Source organism: Platalea leucorodia (assembly GCF_965183815.1).
Source record: "Platalea leucorodia genome assembly, chromosome: 3".
Lineage (NCBI taxonomy): Eukaryota > Metazoa > Chordata > Aves > Pelecaniformes > Threskiornithidae > Platalea > Platalea leucorodia.
This window is the reverse complement of record NC_138825.1, coordinates 102,255,087-102,280,755: the sequence shown is the minus strand read 5'-3', so window position 1 is coordinate 102,280,755 and position 25,669 is coordinate 102,255,087. Positions and strand designations below refer to the sequence as shown.

The following is a 25,669-nucleotide window of genomic DNA, read 5'->3' as shown; positions in this document are numbered from 1 at the left end:
CTTCACAGCGCTGTTTTCAGCAGCGTCGGGCTGCCCCGAGGCTGCCCCAGCCCCTGGTGGCTGGCGTGGCCGGGCAGAGCACACGGAGTCCCGACCAGGGCTGCGGGGCGCCAGAACCACTTTGCATCCTGCAGCCACGGCAGGGACGCCGCTCGGACGCCGTCCCTCACGCCTCCAGCCAGGCCCTGCCCGCAGGCCGCCCCTCACCCGCCGGGGCCGCTCAACCGCCGCACGGCCCACCCGCTCCCGCCCCGGGCGGGCCCCGCACCTCCGGTGGCGGCGGCCGGGCGCAACGCGCAGGCGCGGCGGGGGCCGGGAGCAGCAGGCAGCGCGCAGGCCCGGCGGCGGTGCGTGGAGGCGGGTTTGAACGGTGGCGGGTACCGGAGCCTGTCGGTGTTGCGCCGCGCCGCTAATGGAGCCCGTCCTGGAAGGTACCGGCTCGTCAGCTGTGCGGGGGCAGGGCCGGCGGCCGGGCCGCGCTGCTCCCGGCGCGGCTGAGGGGAGCCGCCGGGCTGGAGCGGGTCCGTTTTAAAGCGCTGCCGTGGCACCCCGTCTCCTTGCGGCCCTTTCCCCGTTGCTTCCCGGCGGGGCTGGGGGCCGAGAGCGTCTGGGCCTGGCGGGGCCAGGGCCGCTGTAGGGGCTCCGGCTTGTGGTGGCCGCTTGCCTCCTTCCTCGCCCGGGATCTGTCCCGGGGGCGGCCCGGTGCCTGTCCCGGGATCTGTCCCTCGGGGCGGGTCAGTCTTCAGCTCGACCGGGTGGCTTGGCTCCCCCCGCGGGTGGGAAGCCCTCCCGTGGGCGCGGGACGGAGAGGGCTTCGCTGCGGGGCCGCCGCGGCGAATCGCGAATCCTCCCGAAACCGGCGGCAGGGCCTGGCGGCTGAGCCGCCCCGGGCCTGCCCCGGTGGGACGCGGACTGTGCCCGGCCGCAGGCCCGGCGCGGGTGTGCGGCCGCGGGGGCGGGCAGGGCTGGAGGCGAGGAGGGCCCCTCGGGCAGGGGAGGGAGCGACTGCCCCTTGGGGCGGCTGCCGGTACCGCACCGGCCGCCGCTGCCGCCGCCCCCTCTGCCGCCGCGCTTCGGCGTCTGCCTCCCTCCTCCCGTCCTGGTCGGGCGTGGCTTGATCCCGGCTGGTTTCTTCCACACCTTTCTAAATTTCTGCCTCGCTAGGTTGCCCTCTGATGTTTATCTTCCCCACTGTCACGGCCTTCTCTGAGATCTTCTAGCAAAAGTTGCCCTTTACAAGAACCGAGCTCTACACAGAGCTCTTCTAGTTCAAAAAAGCCCCAAACCCTTCTTCATGTTCCTTTCCATCCACTGTACCAAAATTACAAAGTGCCTTGTCTTTTGTTGGAGTATATTTGATTAGCTAAACTTGGCTATTTATTGTAAAATATACTTTTGATCCTACTGCAGGTGCATGCAGCTTTGAAGTAATGTTCCTCTAAGTTCCTAGTTTGAGCTTCACTGAAATGCTCTAACCTGTGGTTCTAGGAGAATTGTAACTGAAGGTTCTAAAATATTTGATGTAAGAGGAAGGTATTGGTTTTTTGAGTGCGAGTGCAATATTTTTCACAATAGAGCAATCGAGAAGAAAAGCTGCCCTGGTCCAGTAGTAGAATGAACACAGTTAAAAGCGCATTGGAGTAGACTTGTCTTAAGTTCTCATGTATATCTGAAGTCATAGTACTGATTATAAGTTTTTTTTCCCTGTGGTTTGGCTAAGGAGGTGGTTTATATTCCGTATTTCTCTTGTATGTTAAAAGTATTTCTAGCAATTATATAAATATGTTAATCTTTATAAAAGTACTTCTATTGTTGGAGCGTTACTTTTAGTTTTCATTTAGAAAGAAGACAGATGACACGACCTAATAATGAATCAGAAGGACATAGGTAGTAACTAAGATACTTAAGCAATGTTTGCCAAGGATGACCCTTTTAAATTGACACTTTCAATTTTATTCATGAGTTTTGAGAGTTGTCTGGCTTGCAGTTTGTGTAAAGTTTTTTTTTGGTGAACCAGCATTCCTCCAGTTTTCTGGATTCATCATTCAAAATGGGAAACTGGCATGGCCGACGGAGCTGTAGGTCACTTTAGTGCCTGTCCTAAGTAAAATTAATCAAGGGATTGTTATGAGTTTCATTTGCTTATCTCTCCATGTCAATACATCTGTGTTTGTTTGTTTGCTTAAAGACCTTCTAAACCAAGGCTGACTTGAAGAGATTATTAATCTGGTTGGTAAAGGAAGCTATTTAAATGTGATATACCTAAAATTACGTAAAGCAGCTGACATGAAATTGTATTATTCCCTGCGATATGTACTTAATTTGGGGTGATTCAGTATAAATAAGGTGGAATTTAACTCAATTGGAAATTATTAAACAATATTTCTGCAGAGTTTTCTGGGGCCTTGGAGAAGGAATAGTTCCATTACGTTTATTTCATTATGTTCTGTAACTTGTGTTACATCAACTTGTCAAAAAATTTTTGATTAACCTGAAGATTAGCAGTGACTAATGATAAGGCTAAGCAGTCATGTAAAGATACTGTGTTGCTTTTTAAGCTGGTAATGTGTTTTAAATAGACCAAGTGAAAAGTTGTATAACTAGTGTCAAACTTCTAAGTTTGTTCCAGTACAACTAATTTAAGGGACAGAAATACTCTAAAAAGAACATTCTGCTGCTAACATCTGATACTCAGATTATTAAAAGCTATACTTGCTACCGAATGCAATATGTATAAAGGCAAAATTTTGTTGGAAAGGCAGTTTAACCAGTTTTACCATAATATATACTTCATTAGCTGTTTGTTGTTTTCTCTCTTCTGATCCAGGTATATCCGCATTTGTAGAAGTTTGGTCATCTAACAGAACAGAAAATTACTCGAAAACCTTTGAACAGCAACTTCTTGATATGGGAGCAAAAGTAAGGAAACTATTTTGAAATAAATAGAATAGGAAAGCTCTTAATTACAAACCAGCTTGCTTGTTCTGCTTGTCATGTATATTTCTTTGTAATATGAGGTGTTAAAGTGCAGAAAGGAAGATAATCACAGATCTGAGAACAGACAACCGTGCTGTAAAAGTCTTATTAGTGAGAGATGGGAAATGCATTTAAAGCCTCCCTATATCTATAAACCTTTTTGTATATTAATATGATAGCATGCATTTGCTGTGCAGTATTGGGCTTGCCACGTACTGTGAGCAAACCAAATCTAAGTGTTGAAAACCTGTGGTTTTACAGGTATGTACCTTATATTGTTTTGTTTTCTTTAACTTGTAGGCAACTGCTCTGTTGTTACTACAATATTTTCTAACCCAAGTACCATGGCATTTTGTTCTTCCATTCATTCTCCTACAAATGTGGTTCAACTCCAGAAAGTGCTGGTAAAAATACATCTAAGAGTCTTTGTATATGTCTCAGTGATTTTTTTCCATATCAAGCATAGTTGACTTGTAGGTGCAAAATGCGTTTAATTGCCAGCTGTAAAATTTCAATCAAAGACCAAAGTCACACTGCACATCATGCTCTAAATAACACTTGTGTGAACTCCCTGTGCTTTTTAAGTGGGTACGTGTAGGTGTATCTTACTGTAATTTAGGAAGTTTTGCTAATCTCCCCAAAGCCTCTCTTTCTGTATTAATTTAGCTGAGATAGTGTGACAGGACAGTAGAATAACTGGTTTTATTATAAAATCAAATACAACTCTCAATAAATAATTTGAGTAAGAAGTATTTATTTTTCTTTTGTGCTGTACTATCAGATCTATGGAATTCTGATGTTAGGTTTTTCTCGCGGAAAATATGACAAAGTGTAAGGCTTCAGAATTCCTCAAGTTGATCAAAAAGTAGCTGGATATGGTGATAGGTATAGGCAGATGATACAGATGAGCTTATTTAGCAGATCCCTATGACTGAAAAGGGGTAGTCCTGCCCCTTCACTATTCCAGACACTTCCTTCCCTTTTATTGGGCTGAGGAGATGATAGTAAACTGACTTGGCTTACTCTGTCAGGAAAGAAAATTGTAAATTAGGTTTTCACTAGACTATTGATTCAGACATCTCAAGCTAAGGTCAGGTGAGCAGCAGAGGACGTCCAGGGTAAGGGAGGAGACAGGAGAGGTGAGAGGGAGATGTAACGTGGTGCTTCTCTATACTTTGGAGGCAAAGCTATATCAAGCATCTGTGTCCTTAGGACATGGGGCTGTGAGCTGGATAAGCGAGTAAGCAATTGTATCTGCAGTCATAACTTATTCTGAGAGAGATTCATTGGTCCTGTATACCTAGACACTTAAATATCATGGGTTTTTTGTCTTCTAAGATGCAATAAATTGGCCTGCTACCAGAAGTTTTTGGAAAAGCTGAATAGTTTTCTTAAAGCCAAATATAGATCCAACATTTTGGGAGCCAAGTATAGTGATGCAATTGAGAGCACAACAGAAAGCTACACAGCTATTTCCATTTGGCTGTGCCGAGAAGATGCTGCTGTAAAATATGAATTGTACTGACCACACCATGTCAACAATCACAACAACTGATCAAACAGTTTTATGTGTAGGATGTTTAGTCTCCACAAAAGGAAACTTTGGTTGTGAAGAATGGAGTATCTAGAACTAAAAAGGTTATCACTTAGTTGTCAATGGAGGCTGATAGCTGAAGATTTGATCAGTTATAGAACACAATGAAAATGTCATGTATGATATTAGCTGTACTGAATTAAGTTTTCTGTATTTCTCACTTTTTAAAGTGTTCCTATGTAATTTTTTTGTTTGTAGTTGCTTCAGCCTTCCCTCAAAACTAAAAGTGATCTGTATTGATGAGAATTAGTTTAAAGGATGAGTTTAGCTGTACTCTTTAAGCCTCTGAGTTCTTAGCTAAATAAAAAATGTAATTCGGCATTTCTTTGGATAGTGGCAACTACTTTCTGTACTAGCTGTTGCATAAGAAATTATGTTGGGCTACATAAATAAAAATGTTGTAAGATTAGTGATACAGCTAGAGTAGGGAAATGAAAATGTTAACCTAGAGAAAAGAAGTTTGAAAACAAAAGGCTACTCTAGCCCTCTAGCATGCATTGCATTGGCTTGACTAATGAGACTCGAGTTTTGATTGCCTTAGGTTTCTTGCGAAGATGAGAAAGATCAAAAGAGTCCTTGACATAATGTTTGGAATAAGTTTTTACGGTAATGGTTTATACATTAAAAACGGACTACGCTAGCTAGTTTCATTAGCGTTTTCTGATTATCAGACTTAAAGATGAGCTCTCTGTGTACTTCTGCAGGTTTCAAAAACTTTGAACAAGCACGTGACCCACGTAGTCTTCAAAGATGGACGTTTGACTACATGGAGAAAAGCACAGAAGATGGGTGTAAAAATAGTTTCTGTACTCTGGGTGGACAAGTGAGTACTCATGAATATAATGAATGTGACCCATTCCAGAGATAATGGATTCTAGTATTGTTTTATTTAAAAACTTAAGTACAGTACCCGTTTCTTTCATGTACTTGAAATAGTGATAAATCTATGAGTAAATGATAACTTTCCTATGACATTATTGCTATTATTAAGCATATTACTTCCTTAAAAAGGTAAAATGTTAAATCTTGAAAAATGAATGTGTTGAAGTAGTTCTGTAGTATATTTGTTAACCGTTCAGTGTTCCACTCCTTTATTCTCAGGTGGCATGAATAGGCAGTGAAGACCAGATATTTATGTTGAATAGAATTCTTCCATTTTCATATGAAAAAGCACATCAGGGACATTGTACTGTTTCTCTGCTTAACTCCTGTAGACAGAATATCTCCTAGCAAGAAGGAAAAAGATCCATATGTAGTCTGGCTTATGCCTGACATTTGGCAGGTTCAGAACAGCACTGCTTGAAGATTCTCAACTACCATAGGGAAAAAGTTAAATTTAAAAAAAAAAATTTTCTTCAAATTTCAGCTGTGCAGCCAGTTCATGAGAATTTACTAGTCCGTAGCTTCTTCTCTAGTTTCCAAAGTGGTTGTGAGGCCTAACTTAGGTATCAGATGAAGTGTGAAAACACTTACAGTGTTCAAGAATATGCATGTGTTATACTCAAACACTCCAGTTGATAAGTTGCTGTGATGATGGAAATTAGAATGTAAGTCAAGTTAAGAGGCCCTTTCCTATACCAATTGTAATATGCATGGAAAAAAAGAAGTCTGATAAGTGTAAAAGTAAAAAAGCAAAAAAAGGGGGAGAGAGGGGCAAAACTGAGCTCTGCAGCCACTTAAATGTAGGCCAGTATAACCGCAAAACTTGTGATGCCAGTCCATTAGCCAAAAAAGTAGTTCATGCAGTTCTGCAGAAGCAGGATTTTTCTTTTCTTTTTTTTTTATTTTTTAAGAATATCAGATATAGAAGTTACAGCTGCACAAACCAGCCAGCTTTAACACCAAGGAAGAAATACCTTAAGTTCTCAAAAATGAGTGATGCAGAATTTTATTTATGTGAATATATCTTTCTGTGACCTGGTACTATCTGAGTGCGTGAGAATGATGGTCATTTCAGTAGGAGTCTTTGGCTATAAAATTAAATATGCTTTTCAGATGGCTAGGTATATAAATACGGAATTTTAAACCTTAGTCACAGGAACTATGAACTATTTAAGGACTTGGATGTGCTATAGTAAAAAGGATCCCACAGAAGTCCAGGTGAGTAGCACCTGCAATGGAAGAAGAATGAGAGCGCGTTACAGGGAAGAGTCTAGAATGTATCATACAGAAATGCTGTCTCTGTAATAGCAGTTCCACCCCAAAAGTCTCCTCTGCAATCCTGGAAGGTATTGAGTAGATGAATGCTGTAGAAAGCTCAGACACAGAGACAGCTGTATGTGTGATACTGTAGGGGATAGCATGGAGCTTTGAGATCCAGGTGTAAAAACCTCAAGAAACTTTAACTGTTGCTGGATACCAGCAACAAAGGAAGAGACAGGAGAAAGGATCTGGAGGGAAAACTTAAGCTGTTTGGTACAAAAGAGAAGGCTAGCATCTTCGTGGTATTTTTTGAAGAGTTCCTAGTATCATGCTCTGGAAAGGGCAAGGTCTTGCTATATGGCTTAGAAGATGAGGTTCACTGGAACTGGGGAAATCATCTGAAATAGAGAGACGTATTTTACTGGGGGGGGGGGGGAGGGAGACAGACACCCAAGCTGTGAATTATGATTGAACTTCTCTGTAATCTTTTTTTTTCCTGCCTTTTAGTTTAAAGTTAATGCCAAAAGGTACACAATAGCATACAACTTAGATTGATGTATACTCTAGGCAGAATTCATAGGAATATCATACCCTTAAGCAAAGTATAGGTCAGGAGCAGTAGAAGCTTACATAAGAGATAGTAATGAATAGTCTCACTAGTCATAGGGTTAGTCAAATGAGGCACAGACAATACAAAATTAAAATGAGTCTATGCTAGCATACATGCTAAATTTTTTTGTAATAAGATGAGGGAACTGAAGTGCCTGACTTTAAATTATATGCCTGGTATATCAATATCTCAGAAATCTGGTAGGCAGAAGACAGTTTGTTGAATCCTGGGACAGTGTAAACAGGAAGGACTGAATAGTCTGTGCCAGTAAAATAGTGGTCCTGCATGAATGGAAGCTTAGTTTGAAACTGATAACTGTAAGCAAATAATGCAGAATTCATACGAGTTGAAGTTTTAGCATTACTAAAAAAAGATGGCTTGATTAACCAGCTGCTTGGTTCAGTAGAAAGTGGAACTTTCTCAAAATGGTCAGAAATGCTGTGAAATGTCATTTCAGGAAAAGTAATAGTAAAGGGCAACTTTCTGGTGTAGACTGGGGATGGGGTGAGTCCTGTTGGAGTGCAGTGTGAAGACAAATGTTTTAGGTGTTGCTTGGTCTTAATTGGTTTGTGAATGGTTGTTCAAATTATTGCAAAGAACCTTCTTGTAAGTATGGCCACAGTATAACATCAGTGTTCATACTGGAACAGCAAAACCCAAGTTCTGTGACTGCTCAACTTCAAAAAGGAGTCTACTTAAAATGGAAGAAGTTCTGTTAAGAAGAAGCTAAGACAGTGAAGGGAATAAAATTCTTGCTGGTGTCAAGGAGACTAAAGCATAAGTCCTCTTAAGTGTGTCAGAAGGAAGATGGTCATCACATTGTGTGAGGGGAAAATTAAGATTTTGGGACTTACAGTAAATGTTTTCATGGCATTACTACCTCAGCAGTAGTCAAAAATCAAATTAAATAGAACTTAAAACCTCATGTACTGGGATGTCAGCGTTTTATCATGGATTGTTGAGAGAAGATGGCAATGAGCGTGCCTGAAGTTATAAAATAGTTTTCTCACAAGATGTGATTGAAGAAACAAGAATTCTTCCCACTTCAAAGAAGTGGGAGTGGAGGGGGAGAGACTCTTGTGAACACAAAGGTTCATATGCAGAGGCTGAATAGGGAATGATTGTATGTTTTCCTTTCCAGCAGAAGAATTTGAAAGCATCACATGAATCTGTCTGGAGGCAGATTCAGAGAAAACAGTAGAAGATGGTTTTTAGCAAAACATGGTTAGGCTGTGGAACTCCTTGTTGAGAAATCATAGTCAGCAAAGATTTACATGGGTTTAAAAACGTTTTTAAACGTTTAAAGCAATTAAACTTTTAGTTTTATCAAAAAACAAATACAGTATTGCATCTGATAATCTCTAAACCAGAAATCTGTGGAACATAGCAAAGTAAACTGGGAATGTTTGGCTATGTTTTCATGTTTTTAAACACTCTTGGGAATCTTGATATTGGAAACAGGATGCTGCAGTATATGGTATTTAATCTGGATGCTACTTTTTGATATTTGAGCTCTGAAAACACCAGACAAGGAAGCAAATCATAAACAATTACTCCAGCATTTCCTGATTCTTCTGCTTTGTCCCAAATACTCTCCCACTTAACAACTAGTGGACCCCTACTTTCAAACTCTTATGTTTGTACACTGGTGTTATCTTCCCCCGAGCAGTGCTTGAGCCTCTCAGATGAATGTGCCCTATGATTTGAAAAATACTGTAATACTCACTTTTCTCCATAAAAACCACGACAAATTATTAGAGTACAAAGGTTTGTACCGGTATGTAGTGAACATTGCCTTATTGAACTCTCACTGGATTTCCAGTGCTCTTTCCAATGATCTGCCTCAAACTTGTATTGGAAGCTTCTGCTTTATAGTATGAGCATCTAAACCGAATGCAGTTCTACAGTTTAATAGGAAGTAATTTGATTGGGAAGAAGACTTTAAAATAAGATGACAATTGAAATTAAAAAAAATTCCTAACTCCAGAGTAAATGTATTTTTCATTTAAAAAAAAAAAAATGAAGTGTTTTGTTACCTTTTTTTTGTTTTCTAAGAATGGTAGATATGTCTAGATAGTGCACAAAATCATGGACTTGCTATAAGATTCATGCAAATAAATTGCAGTTTTAATGCAAAAGGAGTGAGAGCTTTGGGATCACTGAAAAAAACTTCTTTTAGTGCTTCTTCAACTCAAATACCTCAATGAGCAACCTAAAAAAAAAATCAAAACCCAACAACAAAAAGAACCCTACGTAAGACAGAATTGCTACAATCTGTGTCCAAATTAAGAACATTTAATACTTCCAAATCAAACCCATAATTGGGGAACTCTGCCTGTGTATTCTAGTACAGTAACTCACTTAATGTCACAAATAATATAGATAAATCATTTACATTCAGATTTGTCTGTAAAGTAAAAAATTCTTATAAGATATTTAATGGTCAAATTTTCTTCTCTTTAGCTTCTCTGAATCAATGAAATCTCTGAATTAATGTAAATTTTAATGTAGTCTACATCTATGCTGATTATTATCCAGAATTTAATAATAGCCACTGAAGCATGTTGAATATCATCTCTATTTGATGCTCCAGAGAACTCTAAACTCAGTTAATTTGACAAATACATGTAGTGGTTTGGCTCATCTTTATTCAAAACTAAGTAATTAAGCATTAGATTATAATTCTACAGATACAAACTTTATAGCAGTTAGATCACTAGGTGTCACTAGAATCACAGTTTTGAATGACTTCTGGGGGAATTCTAGTGTAGTCTATTAAGGTTCCATACTCTTTCCCATAATTGATTTTATTATTTATTGTTTGAGAACAAAAGTGTATTTACCTATATAATACCTAATAACCAAATTCTCGTCTCAACATAATCCTTAGTGATCAAAAATACAACAGATATTGTATCATATTCCAAGATAACATCAGTCCTACCGTTCTCAAGTCAGTCTTTGAATATGAAAAGACGGGAAAAACTAGAGGATGGTATCAGTTGGATTTTGGGGTTTGTAATTTAAAAAAAAGTTTGCATAAATATAGATTGCCTCTCAATAAGAGGCTGTTTTTAGCATTGCATATACAAAGAGAAGGCAGAAAACTGAGACTAATGGGTAAGATGTAAAAGCCAGGATCAGATGAAGCCTCCTTCCTCATCTGCCTTAATAGAAAAATTTCCTGCCCCCCCCCCCCCCCCCCCGCCATGACATTCTGTGCATTGTAGTTAGGAGTTTACTGTCATCACAGTGATCAAGTTAAGGTTAAGTTCGTTAGCTAGTGAACAATGAAAGCCTACAGTCCTCACAAAAGTCAGGGCAAGATTTGAGGTTCATGAGGATCTGGCCAGAAGGACTTAATACAGTGAGTTTTGAATGCATGGAAAATAACATATGAGTGGGAATCTTTTGAGTTTCAGAACAGCAATTTAGAGGGCATCATTAGGACAAAAAAATTGTATCATTTCCTATATTTGATGTGTAATAGATAGACTTTTTTTTTTTTTTTTTTAGCATTACAGTAGTTATGCTAAAGTTACATACTTTAGGAAGGGTTGGTGTTTCATTATTAGAGGGCTCAGACAACTCTTTTTACAGTAAAGGTTCTCATTCCTAAAAGAAAAAAAACCCAAAAACACCAAAAAAACCTAAGCCTGCTCTATTTTTTTATACAGGTGTCGAGAAACTGGGGTACGTGTTGATGAATCCTTATTTCCTGCAGTAGACACAAATGAAGGATTACCACTACTGATCAAAAAAGTGAGTATGTGATTTTTTGTTTGTTTGTTTGTTTTGGGTTTGGGTTTTTTGTTGTTGTTGTTTGTTTTGTTTTGTTTTGTTTTGTTTTTAAATGGGCCTGGAGTAGTAAACTTTGAAGTTTGAACTTGACTTCCTGACCTCAGGCATTTTAACTGTTTATTTTCAGAACATTCTGTAAACTCTTATCTATTCATCTGAGTAGGTTTTTAAAGGTAGGCTATGGCTGTGATGATGTGACATCTTATATGAAGAAAGGATAATACAAGTAGAGTTTTTATATTGGTGAATAAAGAAATGAAAATTGAAATTAAAATGACATAATGATTAACTAATCAAAAAACATGACTGTAATGTGGCTTATGTTTCACTGAGTTGCAACAAACCCTAAAATCCTGGTATTTAAAAAAAAATCTTTCAAGCCTTAGCTTTGCTACAAGCTAAAAAGAAAAGATGGTGACTTAGTCTTCTTTTTACTAAAATCTAACCTGAAAAATCTGTTAGGTTCTTTCTTATTTCATATTAAAGTTCACTTTGGAGAATGTTAACTTCTACAATTACCTGTGACTCTCAAGGAGGTGATAATAAGTAGCATAGAGTTAAACACTGATAATATACTGTGATAAAGTGGTAGGCAAATAGGAAGTGTAGGTACTTCTGGCAGTTTTATACCGTATAATTAATAGTTTTGTGTGTGTTGTAGCACAAATGTATGCAGCCAAAAGACTTTGTTGAAAAAACTCCAGAAAATGACAGAAAGCTGCAGAGAAGACTGGACCAGATGGCTAAAGAATTAGCTGTACAAAAGATAGCAATGAATGCTGGTAAGAACTACTTTGGACTAAGATTCAAATATCTTAAGTTATTTCTTTAAAGCACTTGATGGGTTTGGGGGTTTGGTTTTTTTACTTTCATGCATCTCACCGTGAGAAATAAAGTTGACTTACTTTTTACAGAGTTCTTTGCAAGTTTGTGGTATCGAGGCATCTGTAGTAATGTTAGGTATAAGGAACCTAATTTTTTCAAGTTTTTTGGAAAAAAAATGAAACTTCACCTGAAGCTGTTATAGCATGTAAATATTAATGTACAAATGCAATTTCTTTGTGTAGAAACTGATGTACCAGTTTTACTATTTGAAGACAATGGTTCACTTGTATACAGCCCTGTTAATAAGATAAAAGATCAATGCAGTGTAATGGAAAGAAGAATAAAGGAGATGAAGGAAAAAAGAGAAAATCTTTCTCTTACTGGTAAGAAGTTGCATTTTACTTATCCATGAACATGCACAAATGGCTACCATCTTTATTGCTGAATTTTTGGCACACTTGTCTTACTCTGCCCTTCAGAATTTTTTTCATACTTACTTGATTTTATGTTCTCCGTTCTTCCCAGGCTTCAAGTAGGTGTGAATGCTTTAGCTTTTAGTTTCTTTCTATCATAGGGCACAAGAAGTCATGAAAGACAATGATTGCAAAAAGGAATTTCTTAATCACTAGACTGCTTGAGATGACTAATGTTTAAGCTAGACTTTCTAAACTTGTAGATTAACCAAATTGTGATAATATCAAAGTTTACAGTGAGACTCATTTCCTGTTAAATTTTAATGTGAATGCTTTACTTGACAAAGATTGTAATGTTATTACTCCCAGGCCAACAGTTTAAAAAGGAGTCCAAAACTGATGAGACATCTGTCCAGGTACTGAAGAACAGGATTTAAAAAAAAAAAAAATTAATTTGAATGACCCAATGGAATAAATCTAGTTGACTTCAAAATGCACATCCTGGTGAATTAAATCTAATTTGCAGTTTTCAAATCATCTTTTAGTGTTTGCATTACCTTACCATGAAAGTATTGAGGCCTAAGTCATTAGGTTTTGTCAGTTGTAAAAGCTGTTGAAATGTGAAACATCATGGGGTGGGAATCTATAGTATTTGAAGAAGTCTATGTCAGCTAGACTGTTGGTTTATAATTTCAAAAATGATTGTGGGAGGAAAGTAAAGAACCAGTGATACATGGATGAAAAATTAAATCTCATTTATTTTAGCATGGCTTGTATTTGTTTTCTCTTTGAGTTTTAAGGTAATACCTTCCAATGTTTTGAAAAGCATTTCTGCTATATCAAGGCTTTGCTGCTAATTGCAGAATTTGACAGATTCTTTAGTAAAATGCCGCAACTGGCTTAGAAGTTTCTGTAATATTTTCTAAATGTTTTGCCATCATTCTTTAGTTTCAGAAAAATGTGGTGCTGAGTTATCTAGAAAAAATTTGCTTAAAATTGTAGAATATCTAATAGCTTTTTTTGTTAGCATGTAAATTTGAGATGTAGTCTATAATTATTTATATGGGTATAGTTAGTTGGCAAAGCAATGGCTTGTCTCTTACAATTGAGCTGTTTTGAAATAAGAATAGATGTTGTGGAAATCTGTATGTTTGCAAATAGGGCTAACGAGTTTATTATTTACAAATTCGTAGCTTCGCAAATGTCTCAGATACCTCCAAGTAGTTCACCAGGAGACTGCCCGCTGTCTACTTGTGTCTTAACTAATTTAGAAGATGCATTGTTACCAGGTAACTAACACAACTTTATATATTACAGAAATGAAAAATAATACATGGCCTGTCTATCTTATTTGGAAAGTACAGTATACTGAAATGGGAACTGTATATATTTGCTCTATCATTTATATTTAAAGCTGAATTATTTTAGTTTTTCTTAACTGGCAAAGTATGTAGAAGTAAGAATTCAAGGAAAATGGAGCATGAGGAATCACACTGGGTTAATGCTCTGCCTTACTGCTGTGTTCCTTGCCTCACTTCCTCCTCTTTCCTCACACCATTCCCCATTAATGGCTTCTTGTCCTGGCATGGTGTCACTCTTCTCTGCTCTTACAGTGATCTCGTATAGAATACGGCGTGCACACTAAGTAGTGTGATGTGGGAAGCAAAAAAGAGAACTGAATGAGAGAGAGAGACCTCAGAGAACTGAAATGTCTTCCAAATTTTCAATGAAAAAAACCTGAATTTAAAAGGAAACTTAATGTGTTCTCCAGCTTAAGTATTCAGTGATCGAAGAAATAACAAGAGTAAAAATAAATCAGCTTTTAGAATGTTTCATGGTTGCAGGTGAATTCAAGTCGTTCGTTATCAAGGTTCTTATTCTCATGAAGTTAGGGGTTTGTTCCTGTGTTTTGGCATAGTAGCAGGATGTAAGGGAGAAGATTATTGTGAAGGCTGTTGAGCTACGTCAGTGGGCATCTTAACAGCATTAATCATGTATGCATGAGGTCTGAAGTACATACCCATTTTCTTCTGTCAGTCACATGAGCAAAAAGCTGAAGTCAGGTGCTGGTGTTTGATCTCAGTAGAAGAGTAAGGAGAATTAGAATTCATAATGAGGGCCACTCAAGTGGTCTGCATACTCTTGGTTCTACCCCAACAGTAAGCTATACCTCATGCAGTTTTCAAGTGTTGTATTTTGTTGACATCATACAGGAATTCTGTCATGCTGGCTTACATGAGAACAGGGGCGGGATCTTGTAGCCTGAGACAGCTGGGTATATCTTCATGCAATGTTGGGGAGAAGTAATAGCTTAATACTGGAAGTAGCATAGCTGTGCCAACAAACTTTTTTATTTTGGTAAATTAGTTGTGTGCTGATGAGGTTGAACAACGTGATTTGAGAGCTTTACCTTGAGTATGTCCCTCCGACATTGCAACTGTACAATGTAATTTTACATTAAGAATAGACCTCCACATCCTGTGATGATATTCAGTGTAGCTTCCATCTCTGATGCTCTGTGATGGTGGCCCTTTTGTTTGTGCTTGTGAGATACATGAGAATATCTTGGTTAATAGTGGTTAAAAAGTCCAAGAATCAAGTTTAATTTGAGGATTGAAGTTAAGACTTTTTCAGTTGTCATTATGGGAGTCTGATCATGTCATGTGAAACTTCTCTTTTCATCTCTATATATTTCATTTTTCTGAATTTAGCCAGCTACACCATATGTTTAAAAATATTACTTGTATTTAGTAAGCAAATAACATCAAGACTTCCCCTAAAACGTACAGGAGCTCTTACAGAAGGAGAATTGCTGAAACTTTGCACTCAACATATATTTAAACAAAAGCATCTGTTGCAATAATCAGATTGTAGAACAACAGGATTTTTAAAAATGTATTCTGAATAATCAAAGATACTAGCCTGTTTCAGAGGAATTTATTGTGAAGAGTTATGAATAATTCTGTATATCATCTCCCCCCAAATAATTTCATAAGAATAGCTACAAGAAATGATATATTTTTCCACATTCTAATTATTTTTAATACATTGTGTTGATATATGTGGCATGATACTATGATGTTATATTTAATTTCATCTTAACTGCAAAAACTACAAGGTGGTGGTAATGCTGGGGTACTAAAAATGATTATTGAGTTTCCAGTATTACTATAGCTACCTTTATCAGTGTAAAATTATGCTGGTTTTCTCCACAAATGCAAGAGTGAAAGGGAATTCCTCTGCTGCCTTGTTTCAAGAAAGCAGAACAGAACTTATGGATACTTATTACCATGGAAGAAGATATGATAGCTAAAGCTATTGTAGCTTCTTGTCAGCATAGAATGTGCTTTGTTTCTAATCCTTTTTCTGTTTAGTTTTTGATGACTTGCCATATAATATCCAGAGAAGTGGCTAAGTCCTTGTTTTCTTCTTTCAGTAATTTCATATGTGTTTTACTAAGAAATTTGGTACTTTTTCTGTTGTTAAATACATTTATATTGCCACTTTTCATATTTTGCAGGAGAACAAATGGAAGACTGCTTGAACTCAAGTTATGATTGTCTTTGGGGAACTGATAAATTAAAGAGACAGAAAACAGAGGTAGTAAAACACACCTGTGATACTTGGGCTGATATTCATGTATCCATGAGTGCATCAGTGAATTCTCCGTCACATAGCTATGAGCAGAAGAGCTTAACACCAAAACGCCATAGCAGAAGAAGCTTAAGAAAGAACCAGATTGTGCAGTACACTTTGGATGATAAATTGTCTTTAGAAAAGAAAGATCTAAAAGGGTTTCCAGAGAAAAATCAGAAAGATGAAAATAGCATGACTACTTCAGTTGCAAATGGAAGTTCTCTTCTACAAATCAAGGGCTTGGGTCATATTACTCCTTCCCAAAAAATAGTCAAGTTAAATACTGTTCCTGCTTTGACTGGCAGTCTCTCTAATTCACCTATGAACAGTGAAGACTTAAATACGTGTTCATTGGACAGAAGCTTCCCTGTTGACAGAAACGATTGTATTCTTGAAAACAAGAAGAGGAAGAAACTACAAACACTATCTAGTTTGAAACCAGCTACCTCAGAACTGGGTGCATCAGGGTCTAAAGAGTTCTTGCAAGCAGTTACTACATATAGAAAGTCTTTTTGTGATGAAGAGGCTTCTTATGAAGATTTCTTTTCATCATCTAATTTGAATGAAAATGAAGTACAGGTACGAGTACCAAAGGAATCACAGAATCCTCCTGAGGTTTTTCGCAAAGACTCTTTTAGAAGCCTGGACTCACTTGATGTTAGTTTCTGTAAGACACGTGCTACTCCCAAGAAAAGTAGGGAAAAGTCTATTCCAGCAAATGATGTTTCAGTAAAGAAAAACTTCAAACCAGCTGAACATCCTGGAAGTGTGCCATTAAATTATATGTCAGATGGTGAAAAAGCTGACACTGCAGAAGCTCTAGATTCTGATGATGTGAATAGGCTGCTTCAGCATGCTCATGAAAAATCCTACAGAACCAATGTGAATTACTGTACTCACACCACTGGTAAGTTGCTACATAGAGCTGGAAAATGAAAAGATATCATACTGCATTAGATACACTCATGCAACTAAATTGCAAAATGAACTGCTATTCCCAAGGGAAAAATATTTCAGAATTACACCAAAAGAAGAAAATACTGCAGTACTGACTTTATTTTTGAGTAAAATAAATGAGTGCATAGGATCCAAAAGAACACCCTTTATTTTTTTCTCATACATTACAAACACAAAGAAGTCCCCAAGAGATAAGGAATCTGTGCTCACAAAACGCAAGAAAAGTATGTGAGCCTTCTTTTCCCCTAATGCTTGGTATTCTGTAAACTTTCTGCTGCTATTCAAAATCTGCTTAAGAAACCAAGGTCTTTCTGTTTTAAATGTTAAGGTGGTCTTGCAAATTGTTTATAAGTAACTCCTCATCATAGGGTCCCTTGTTCAAATTATTTTTATTTCACAAGTTTAAAATTGCTACTTTAGATTAATTGCAGTTAAGGGCATAAAATCTCTAGTGGAAAAAAAATATTTGAGCAATTTCTAACTCATGCTATGTTGAAGATTGAATAAGACATTTGAGGGCATGTGCAAGAGTTGCAATGTAAGCATCTTTTTCAACCATGGCTTTTTTATATGGAACTGATCTTAGTTTTTAATAATAATTTTAAGAGTATTTTTTATATTTGAGCATTTTCAAGTTGGTTTAGCCTAACTTATTTCAATATAAATGTATATTAGACTATTGAATCTTGGGAACTTCCCTGAAAAATGCTCCTAACTTGCATTGGGATAATCACTTCGAGTTTGATATTTTGAGCTCTGTTTGTCAAGGTTTACACAGGGTTAAATATTTATAATTATAATTGTATATTTCGGTCATTTTGTTTTCCCTAGAAAATTCTGCAGCGGTGCATCAATGAATTACATAAAATTAATTATTAACTTAAAGGGCTCAGCAAACTTTGTATCAGATTTATGAAATCATCCAGTGGAAATGTTGAATGGTCACTGTGCTTATATCTGTGGGTAATAAGTTACTGAACTGTGAGCTGCTATTTTGGGTTCACTGCATCTGTATTTTGATACCTGGAGTGCATCATTATAACACAGTTTAAAAAAAAGTTGATGCTGGTGTATGTTATACAAGTATAAATGTACATCCATAAATGTATGAACCCACTGTATGGGTTTTTTTGCCATGTGGCAATGTACTAGAAGATGATCCTTAAATTATGTATTTCTTAATGTCAGAGAACAGTCTGTTTTTCATTAAACAATCATGAAAACAAATGGGGAGGAGAAAATGTTTACTACTTTTAAACTTAGGTATGCTATTTAATTTTAGAGGTAATTCTAACTTTTACATTCTAGTGATTAAATTATGATCAATGTTCTAGCATGTTATGCTTTTATTTTCTTGCTGGACAACTTGTTTAAGAACAGATTTTGGAGGAGAGGAAAAAAGAACAGCATTCAGCAAGCTAGTTATCTGATGTTTATACTTTTTATCCTTTTTTTTAGGAGCTTCTGTAAGTCTCAATTTGTATTTCTAGTGATTTTAATAATATTTGTGATTTATGAGTGATCCCAAATATAATGTATTCAGCTTCATGCATCTGTTGTGCAGTCAAGTAGAACCTCAAGTCTGACAGTTCGAATGAGCTCACTTGAAAATGGAAGGACTCAGTAATGGAAGATGTATTTTCTCTAATGCAAGTTCTGTGGAAGAAAATTAAAATCTTGTTTTAAACTTACTATTGTGACACTGTGGTGGAGTAATTGATTTTTATTAAATATAGGTTTAATATTTCCTTTTTTTTGCTTGACTGTAAGTTATTTCTTGTCCCTGTTAATTAGTAAATAAATAGTAAATTGCTTTGTTTTTCTGTATGTTGCACGTGATTTGAAAACTGGTAAATACAGTATATTATTTTTAAAAGCTAAAGAATTCTTTTCACTTATATATATACAGTTAGGAGTAATCAAATATCCATATAAAATTTAATTATATCTGTATATATTTTAAATATCAAACATTTTTCTTTCCCATTTTTTCCCCTGCTGTTTTTAGGTCAGTGGCAGTCTTACCCAGTGTCTTTAATGACAAGAAGTAAGATTTGATAAGCTTTCTTTCCACAGACTACTTGGAACATTTGATTTCAAAGTAGAAGTCTAATATGCAGGCTAATCTGAAATGAACTTTTCAAGTCCTGATGCTCATGTTGTAGCAAACTTCAGGTTCCTTTGTAGGGTACACTCAAGGCTGTCCAGTTGTTCTGCTGAACAGCACAGGCGTAAATGTGGCTTTTTATTTTTATCTTACTCCAAGTCATAAATCAAGTAGAGAACTGTCACAGATACAAGAGTTGAAATTAATTAGGCATTATAAGAATATTAAAAGATGTTTTCCTATTCAGATTCACTTTTGCTTTCTCAGCTTTGTTTCTGGAGATGAAATAAATTTTCTGTCTTTCTGATTAAACCAGCCATACCTGATAAATTTCAGTGCTCTCTAATCAATAAGTGCTATGTATCTGCGTTTTGTGTGTCAGTGCCTAAATTTTTAGCAGTTACAAAGTGAGAAAAAACAGTGGCTTTTCTCTGTCATGATTATAAGTTTATGGAAATGCAATAATACTGTCTTTTGTGGAAAATTAATGATCTATGTTACTAGGAGAGTCTAAGAACTTCTTTGTGTTTCATGTTGTAAATTGGTTTACTTTGAAATCCAGTCCATCTGCTTATAACTTTTTTAGTAGGGCTGATAGTAGGATAAGTTGGCACTTGAACCACATGGTTTAGAATGCCAATACTTGCTCAGATTTGATGAATTCCTATGACTTTTCATCTGAAAGCTACAACAATAAATAATATTGGCAAGGAATGCAAGAGTACGCTCTTTTAAGCTTTTATCATCCTAAAATCGTTTAGAAATTTGAACTGGGACTGAGCATTATTTCCAGTCTTAAAAATAAACTTAAGGCTGAGCTGAGTGAATTTTAGATATTTATGGTGAATGTGGGAAGCAAATATTATCTTAGTTGGCCAAAAAACATAAACTAAGACCCATTATAGTGTAATTAATGTAGTTCAATGTTAAGATGGGGAATCTGGAATCTCATTCTGTTACTTGGTGCAAAAATGATGAAGTTTTAATTTAGATGAATGAGTTTTACCTGAGGTGCTAGGTGCTTCATGCTGCTAAAATACCGTTTATGTCTTTAAAAACACACACGTGAAAACTTCCTTAGATTTTATGTGCCTTTTTTTTTCCTTCTGTTTTAGAAGAAGACAAGCTCACTAAAAATATTGTATAGTGTACTCTCTTGACATTTTATTATGTCCTTTCAAAAAACAAATGGGGGATGAAGAAGAGAATTTCTTGTTTGATTCCTTGTTTTGATTATCTTCACAAAAAGTTTAATTGTAACTATTAAAACAAAAAAGGGCATATTTCTGAATAGAGGAACAGGTTGAGGATTATTTTGATGCAGTCAAATTTACAAAGCCTGATGACACTTGTCCTAGAGCATGTAACAAACTAGATAAAATTGTTTTAAACTATTAACAGGTTCTCTTTGAGAACCTGGTGGGCACATAAGCTTTCAGAAGAATTGAAGAAATTCTGTTCTGAATAGCAAACACTTGTTATTTGCCCATGCTGGAATAGCTACAATAATAACAACACAAGTTATTAAATATTCTGTGTATATGTACCTGAAGGATTACTAATGATGACAACATCAAGCTTACTTTCTTCATAGTTGGGGTAAATAACTGTGAATAAGTACAAAATAGCAGATATGATATAGCTTAATTTCAGTGACACTTCATTATGATATTCTTAAGTAGAACACTATACTATAGATAAAACTTTTATTAGAGAGACATGATAGATTTGATTGAACAAAAGCTAGCTCATTGTGCCTAATCATTACTTTGTTTTTTAACTCAAAGGAGGTAGCAAATGGAATTTTTAAGATAATATTCTGGTTCAAAACGTCTCACTGGTGATAAATGATCATGAGTTAGTAGAAGCTTAAATTGCAGATTAAATTCACTCTAATTTGTTATAATACTTCAGAGGGCTATCAGAGTTGTTAATTTTTATACCAGTCATTGAGCAATATTTTAGAAAAGAATTCAAGGGATCTAATGGACCACAGTGGCATGAGTTACCTGTGTATTTGAACTAAATTTAGGGATAACTAACAGTGGATGGAATTGCTTCAAAAAGTTCTGTTGACCTTATCCGAAATACCCTAGGAAAAGCTACAAAAGATGAAAACTCCTTACTTGTGACTGAGCAACTGCTTTAAAAAGAAGCAATCAGGGAGAAACAGACAATAGACAGTGAAGCTTGAGACCTACAGGATGGAAAGTGCTTGAGAAGTCCTGATGGTCAGGAGACAATAAGTAGGAACTGGATTGCAAAGAGTAGTCCTTATTTATGTAACGCATAAGATTCCCAAGCTGATAATCAGAGGAGGTGATGGACCTCATCCCCTGTTCCTGCTTTCCTGTAAATATGAAGAACCAATGAGAATGAAGCATAACTGGAAAGAGGTCCAAGCATACAGGTCTTGTGACTTTTAATCCCAAGTGGGACAAGAACTGCAGAGCTTGAGCATTCAGGCAAAGAGTGGCAAAAGGAATATTACACCACTTCTTGCTGCCCCCCACCCCTCCAAAAAAAAAACCCAAAATGGTGGATCGTCCTTTTACAGTGACTGAAATAACTTACTGGGAATTAACAGAGACATACCTTGCTTTACCCCCATCTGCTCGGGGGTAAAGCAGTGGAGTAGATGATCTCCTGACATCCTTTGCAGTCCTGCGTTGTTGGGGTTTTTTTAAGATCCAAAATGCATGTTTAAAAATTCTGTTTTCCACGTAAAAGGAGTTAAATTTAAATTTCTTAGCTTTTTTTTTTGTTGTGTGGCAAGATCTTTTCTCCTCTTCTACTTGCCATCAGTCTTCCTCAGTGACTGATTAAATTAATGATCGTACCTGAAAGACAAGTTTACTTGTATTACACAAAAATTACTGTAATACTGTGCAAATGCATGTGAAACTTGTAACTTTAGTGTGAAGTGATAAAATTTTGAGTGGTTTAAAGGTTATAATTTAAAATAAGTAATCAGTAATGGAAAATGTTTGTCTTTTTTGTGTTGTAATTTGTTGTTCTGTCACCTCAAGGATTAAGAGTTTCAGTAGCTGACAGAGGAAAAACAAATGATTCTTAGTTCTATATGCAGTCAGACTAGTAAATATGGATAGTACCCTTCAGTATTTTCAAAAAGTAATCAGAAGCAGCTTATCTGGGAGGAGCTGAATTTCGGCCATTTTAATCACTAATTATTAAACTTTCTTTAACTGGTCTCATGCATTTCTTTGAAATGAAAAATTAATAAATGTCCTAAAGTAGACTCCATAGAATTTGGGAAAAATTATCTACTTAAATCTTCGGTAATTAAAACTTCATTGATCAAAAGATAGACCAAAGTTTTTCATCTTATGCAATCAAGCTAATTTCTCAAATGAGTCAGAAGTTTATTATTTAGTGCTTTTAAAAGTCATCCTGACGGTGCTGAAGAATTAAATGTATGTTAATTCACAAAATAAATGATGAAAATTACTGCTTTTTGGCAGCCACATTAGAGTACATTCTTATGGATGGTGCCTTTTTATAAATAATAGGACTAATAAGCCTGCTGGTGCACACAATTCCTGCCTGCTAACAGCTTGCTAGATTTGCTTGTAAAGTGTTTGAAAACACGTTTCAGACCTTCAGGTCATTTCAGATAAACACAGCGTGTACTGAAAGCGTTGACGTTTCAATAAGAAAGTAAAAATCTAGCCACTGCTGCTTCAAAGTCTCAAATATCTCTGTATTCAGAGAAATTGCAAATTTTGTAATATATATAAAGCAATTTAGTTGATTCTCTACTTGTAGTTAATGTATGGTTTTCAAAATATTGGAAATTGGGAAATACTCTACAACTAGTTTATTTACAAGATCAGATACTGAAAGATGAAGTCAGATGGTTGAGTGTCCCTTCTTTTTTCCATAACTGAACTATAATGGAAAAATAACTGGTATGAATTATTAACTCAGGTATTTTAATTGTACATAGCTCTATGTGCTATGATAAAATAATTGGTGGCAGTTTCATTTCACAAGATTGCATTTTTCATTTCAAGTTTCTAAATTTGGTTTCTAGGTGATGAAAACGAAGTTTCAAAGTGTCATGTTACTGATGGCTCTTGCAGAGTTTTTAATGAACGAAAGAATAAGCACAATGGGGGGTTAAGAAAAACTAGAAGACTCCAAAAGGTCAGTTTAACTGGACATATTATTTGTTAAGCTCTTTCTTTTTCTTGGAGAATTGCTGAGTGCCTTTGTACGTGCAAAGAAGAAATGCATTCTCTGTGCACTATCAATTTAAAAACTTTCCTGAATCTCACTTTTCTTGAAATATTACGAGAATGGTGTTCAAAGACAATACAGACAACCATGGAACTCAGCTTTCTGGTAACTTGTGGTGACAGAGTCTGTGCCAAGTTGACATTGCAAGGGAGGTTGGTAAGCCAGCTCAAACTCTTTCAGTTGAAAAGCCGCTGAAGTAACCTGAAAAAATGCCTGTCCTTTTTGGAGGAGATATTAAATGGGGTAGGGTTTTTTGTTTGTTTTATAGTGGATCATCCCCAGTGGATGTTTCTGCAGGATAAAGATTTATGCGATATTTTCTTCTAGGTTCAGGTAAAGCTAACTTTCTAAACTTACTATTTGAGCTCAGTTTGGATGTAAAAAAAAGGGAGAGGATTGGGTCAGCACTGAATCTTTTTTAGGTGTTTTTCCCTTGTAGAAGTTTTTTCTAAGTAAATATAAAACTGATCAGGAAAATAAATAGGAGTTCTTTTTATCAGTAAGTAGCAAGTAATAAAATTAAAATGTGCACTGAATTGTTTTGAGAATGGGAAATCCTAAAGCACTGAAAGATGTCTGAGGTAATTGAAATAAATGAAATAAAAGACAGGTGTTTCATTGGTAGCTATTGGTGGAGTTTCAAAGAGATTGATCACAGATTTTGGTCCTCTTATATGTAAAAGTTCTGAGCAGGTGCAATTACTAGGCTGTTGAACCTTTTAAACCTTCTGAAGATGACATATTAATCTCCATGGACCAGTGATCTTCGCTGGGTTAAAATTATTATTTGACTTCTTCCCTGCATCTTACTGCTTGTTACTTTTCTTAAGTATTTGTTCACTTTCTTTTCATAAATATATACATATATTTAATTTGTATAACTAATAACTAAGTATTATGTAGAATGTATAAGTCAACTTCACTCTAGATCCATGTCCTATAGAAATGTTATAAGACAGTCACTTTTTAGGCTAAAGCATCTATCCAGCACAGTTTCATTCCCTGCCACAGAAATCTGTCTAAAGCTGCTAAACGTATATCCACAAACTACAGTCAATGGCTCTTCCTAAGGCTGTCTGCAGAAATGGTGCTTGGAGATTTATCAGATTTGTTGGTAGCGATTCCTTCTCCTGTGTAATTACGCTACAAGAGCATTATACAGCAGTGCTAGTTTTGATTCATTTCTCTTAAGGAAAGATCCCAACATAACTATTATATACCAAAGAGAAACAAAAAATGATATGAAGTTCTTTTTTATTGTTGCCCTTTTTCAAACCTGGCCTTGCAGTCAAAGGTGGTATCTTTGAATGGTTCTGCTTGGTGTCTGCTTGCAAAGCCTGCTCTGTGAGGTGTTTAACAGTAGCAAAAGCTAAGTAGTAGCTGGAGAAAATTCCTATTCAGTGTTTTGAGATGGCTTCTTTCATCCATCCATTTCAGCCGGCTGATAATACAATTTGACTCAAATATCAGTAAAATAGCAGCACATACTTTCTTTCACATCGTGAATGCTTTTTGAATAATTTTAAAGGTTTCCAGTTGCAGTTTGACTGTGCAAATTCATATAGAGACAATGTTGGGTTTTTTTGATTGAAAAGTAGAAAGAACTTCACAAAAAGATTTTATGTGGTCAACCAGACTGTTGCACTGAAAAGTTTTACTTCATATTTTCCTGAAGCAATTGCCTGTTAATATATATTAAATGTTTATTGATATGTCTATTTAAGATCTATTTTCCATTGTTTTTATGCAGACCTACATGCAAAAAAGCCAATGTTGGAGATCCCTAGGAAATGCTTAGTGAAGCAATTTTAAGAGGAGATTGTTTTGAACAAAATTAGACTGAGTGTCTAAATTTTTGTAAAGAATTATGTTGCAAAGCTTCTGTAGTACCAGTCACAATATGTTCTTGAAGCTTTTTAAAAACAACCAAACATTATACAAATTTTTAATAAACACTTTTTTCCAATGGCTGCAGCTTAAACATTGCAACATTTTGCTAATGTTTGACAAAGTAAAAAGTGAAGTTAGAAAATTTTAGTTTGTTTCCTTTGCCCAAAGGAAAAAGTGTATGAGAGAAATAGCACAAATATTTTTAAAAATATGATTTTATTAAATCATAGTATTATGAAAATTTTCTAATGTTTATTTAAATCTTAAAAGAAAGTTTATGTTAAAAATACAAATGCAAAAGAAATGCCATTTCCTAGGTATCTTAATGGACTAACGTTTCCAGAAATGTGACTATGTGAATCTCCAGACCTTTCATATCTAAAAAAGAAAAAAAAAAAAAAACCTTTAAATTATAGTCATTGTAGAGTATATGCAGATTTGCACTGAATAATTCCAAT

General features: G+C 36.4%; 1 protein-coding gene across 1 annotated transcript in view; it reads left to right on the top strand.

The window, feature by feature from the left end:
* The first annotated feature begins 357 nt into the window (after positions 1–357).
* The window catches only part of MCPH1 (microcephalin 1), a 129,886-nt gene continuing 104,574 nt past the window's right edge, over positions 358–25,669 (top strand). The window contains exons 1-9 of the mRNA XM_082305802.1: positions 358–431; positions 2,828–2,919; positions 5,275–5,393; positions 11,000–11,084; positions 11,785–11,905; positions 12,191–12,331; positions 13,555–13,650; positions 15,882–16,904; positions 23,116–23,228. Of these exons, the coding sequence (XP_082161928.1) occupies positions 413–431; positions 2,828–2,919; positions 5,275–5,393; positions 11,000–11,084; positions 11,785–11,905; positions 12,191–12,331; positions 13,555–13,650; positions 15,882–16,904; positions 23,116–23,228 (1,809 nt within the window). The 5' untranslated portion in view covers positions 358–412. The remainder of the gene's footprint in view (positions 432–2,827; positions 2,920–5,274; positions 5,394–10,999; positions 11,085–11,784; positions 11,906–12,190; positions 12,332–13,554; positions 13,651–15,881; positions 16,905–23,115; positions 23,229–25,669) is intronic.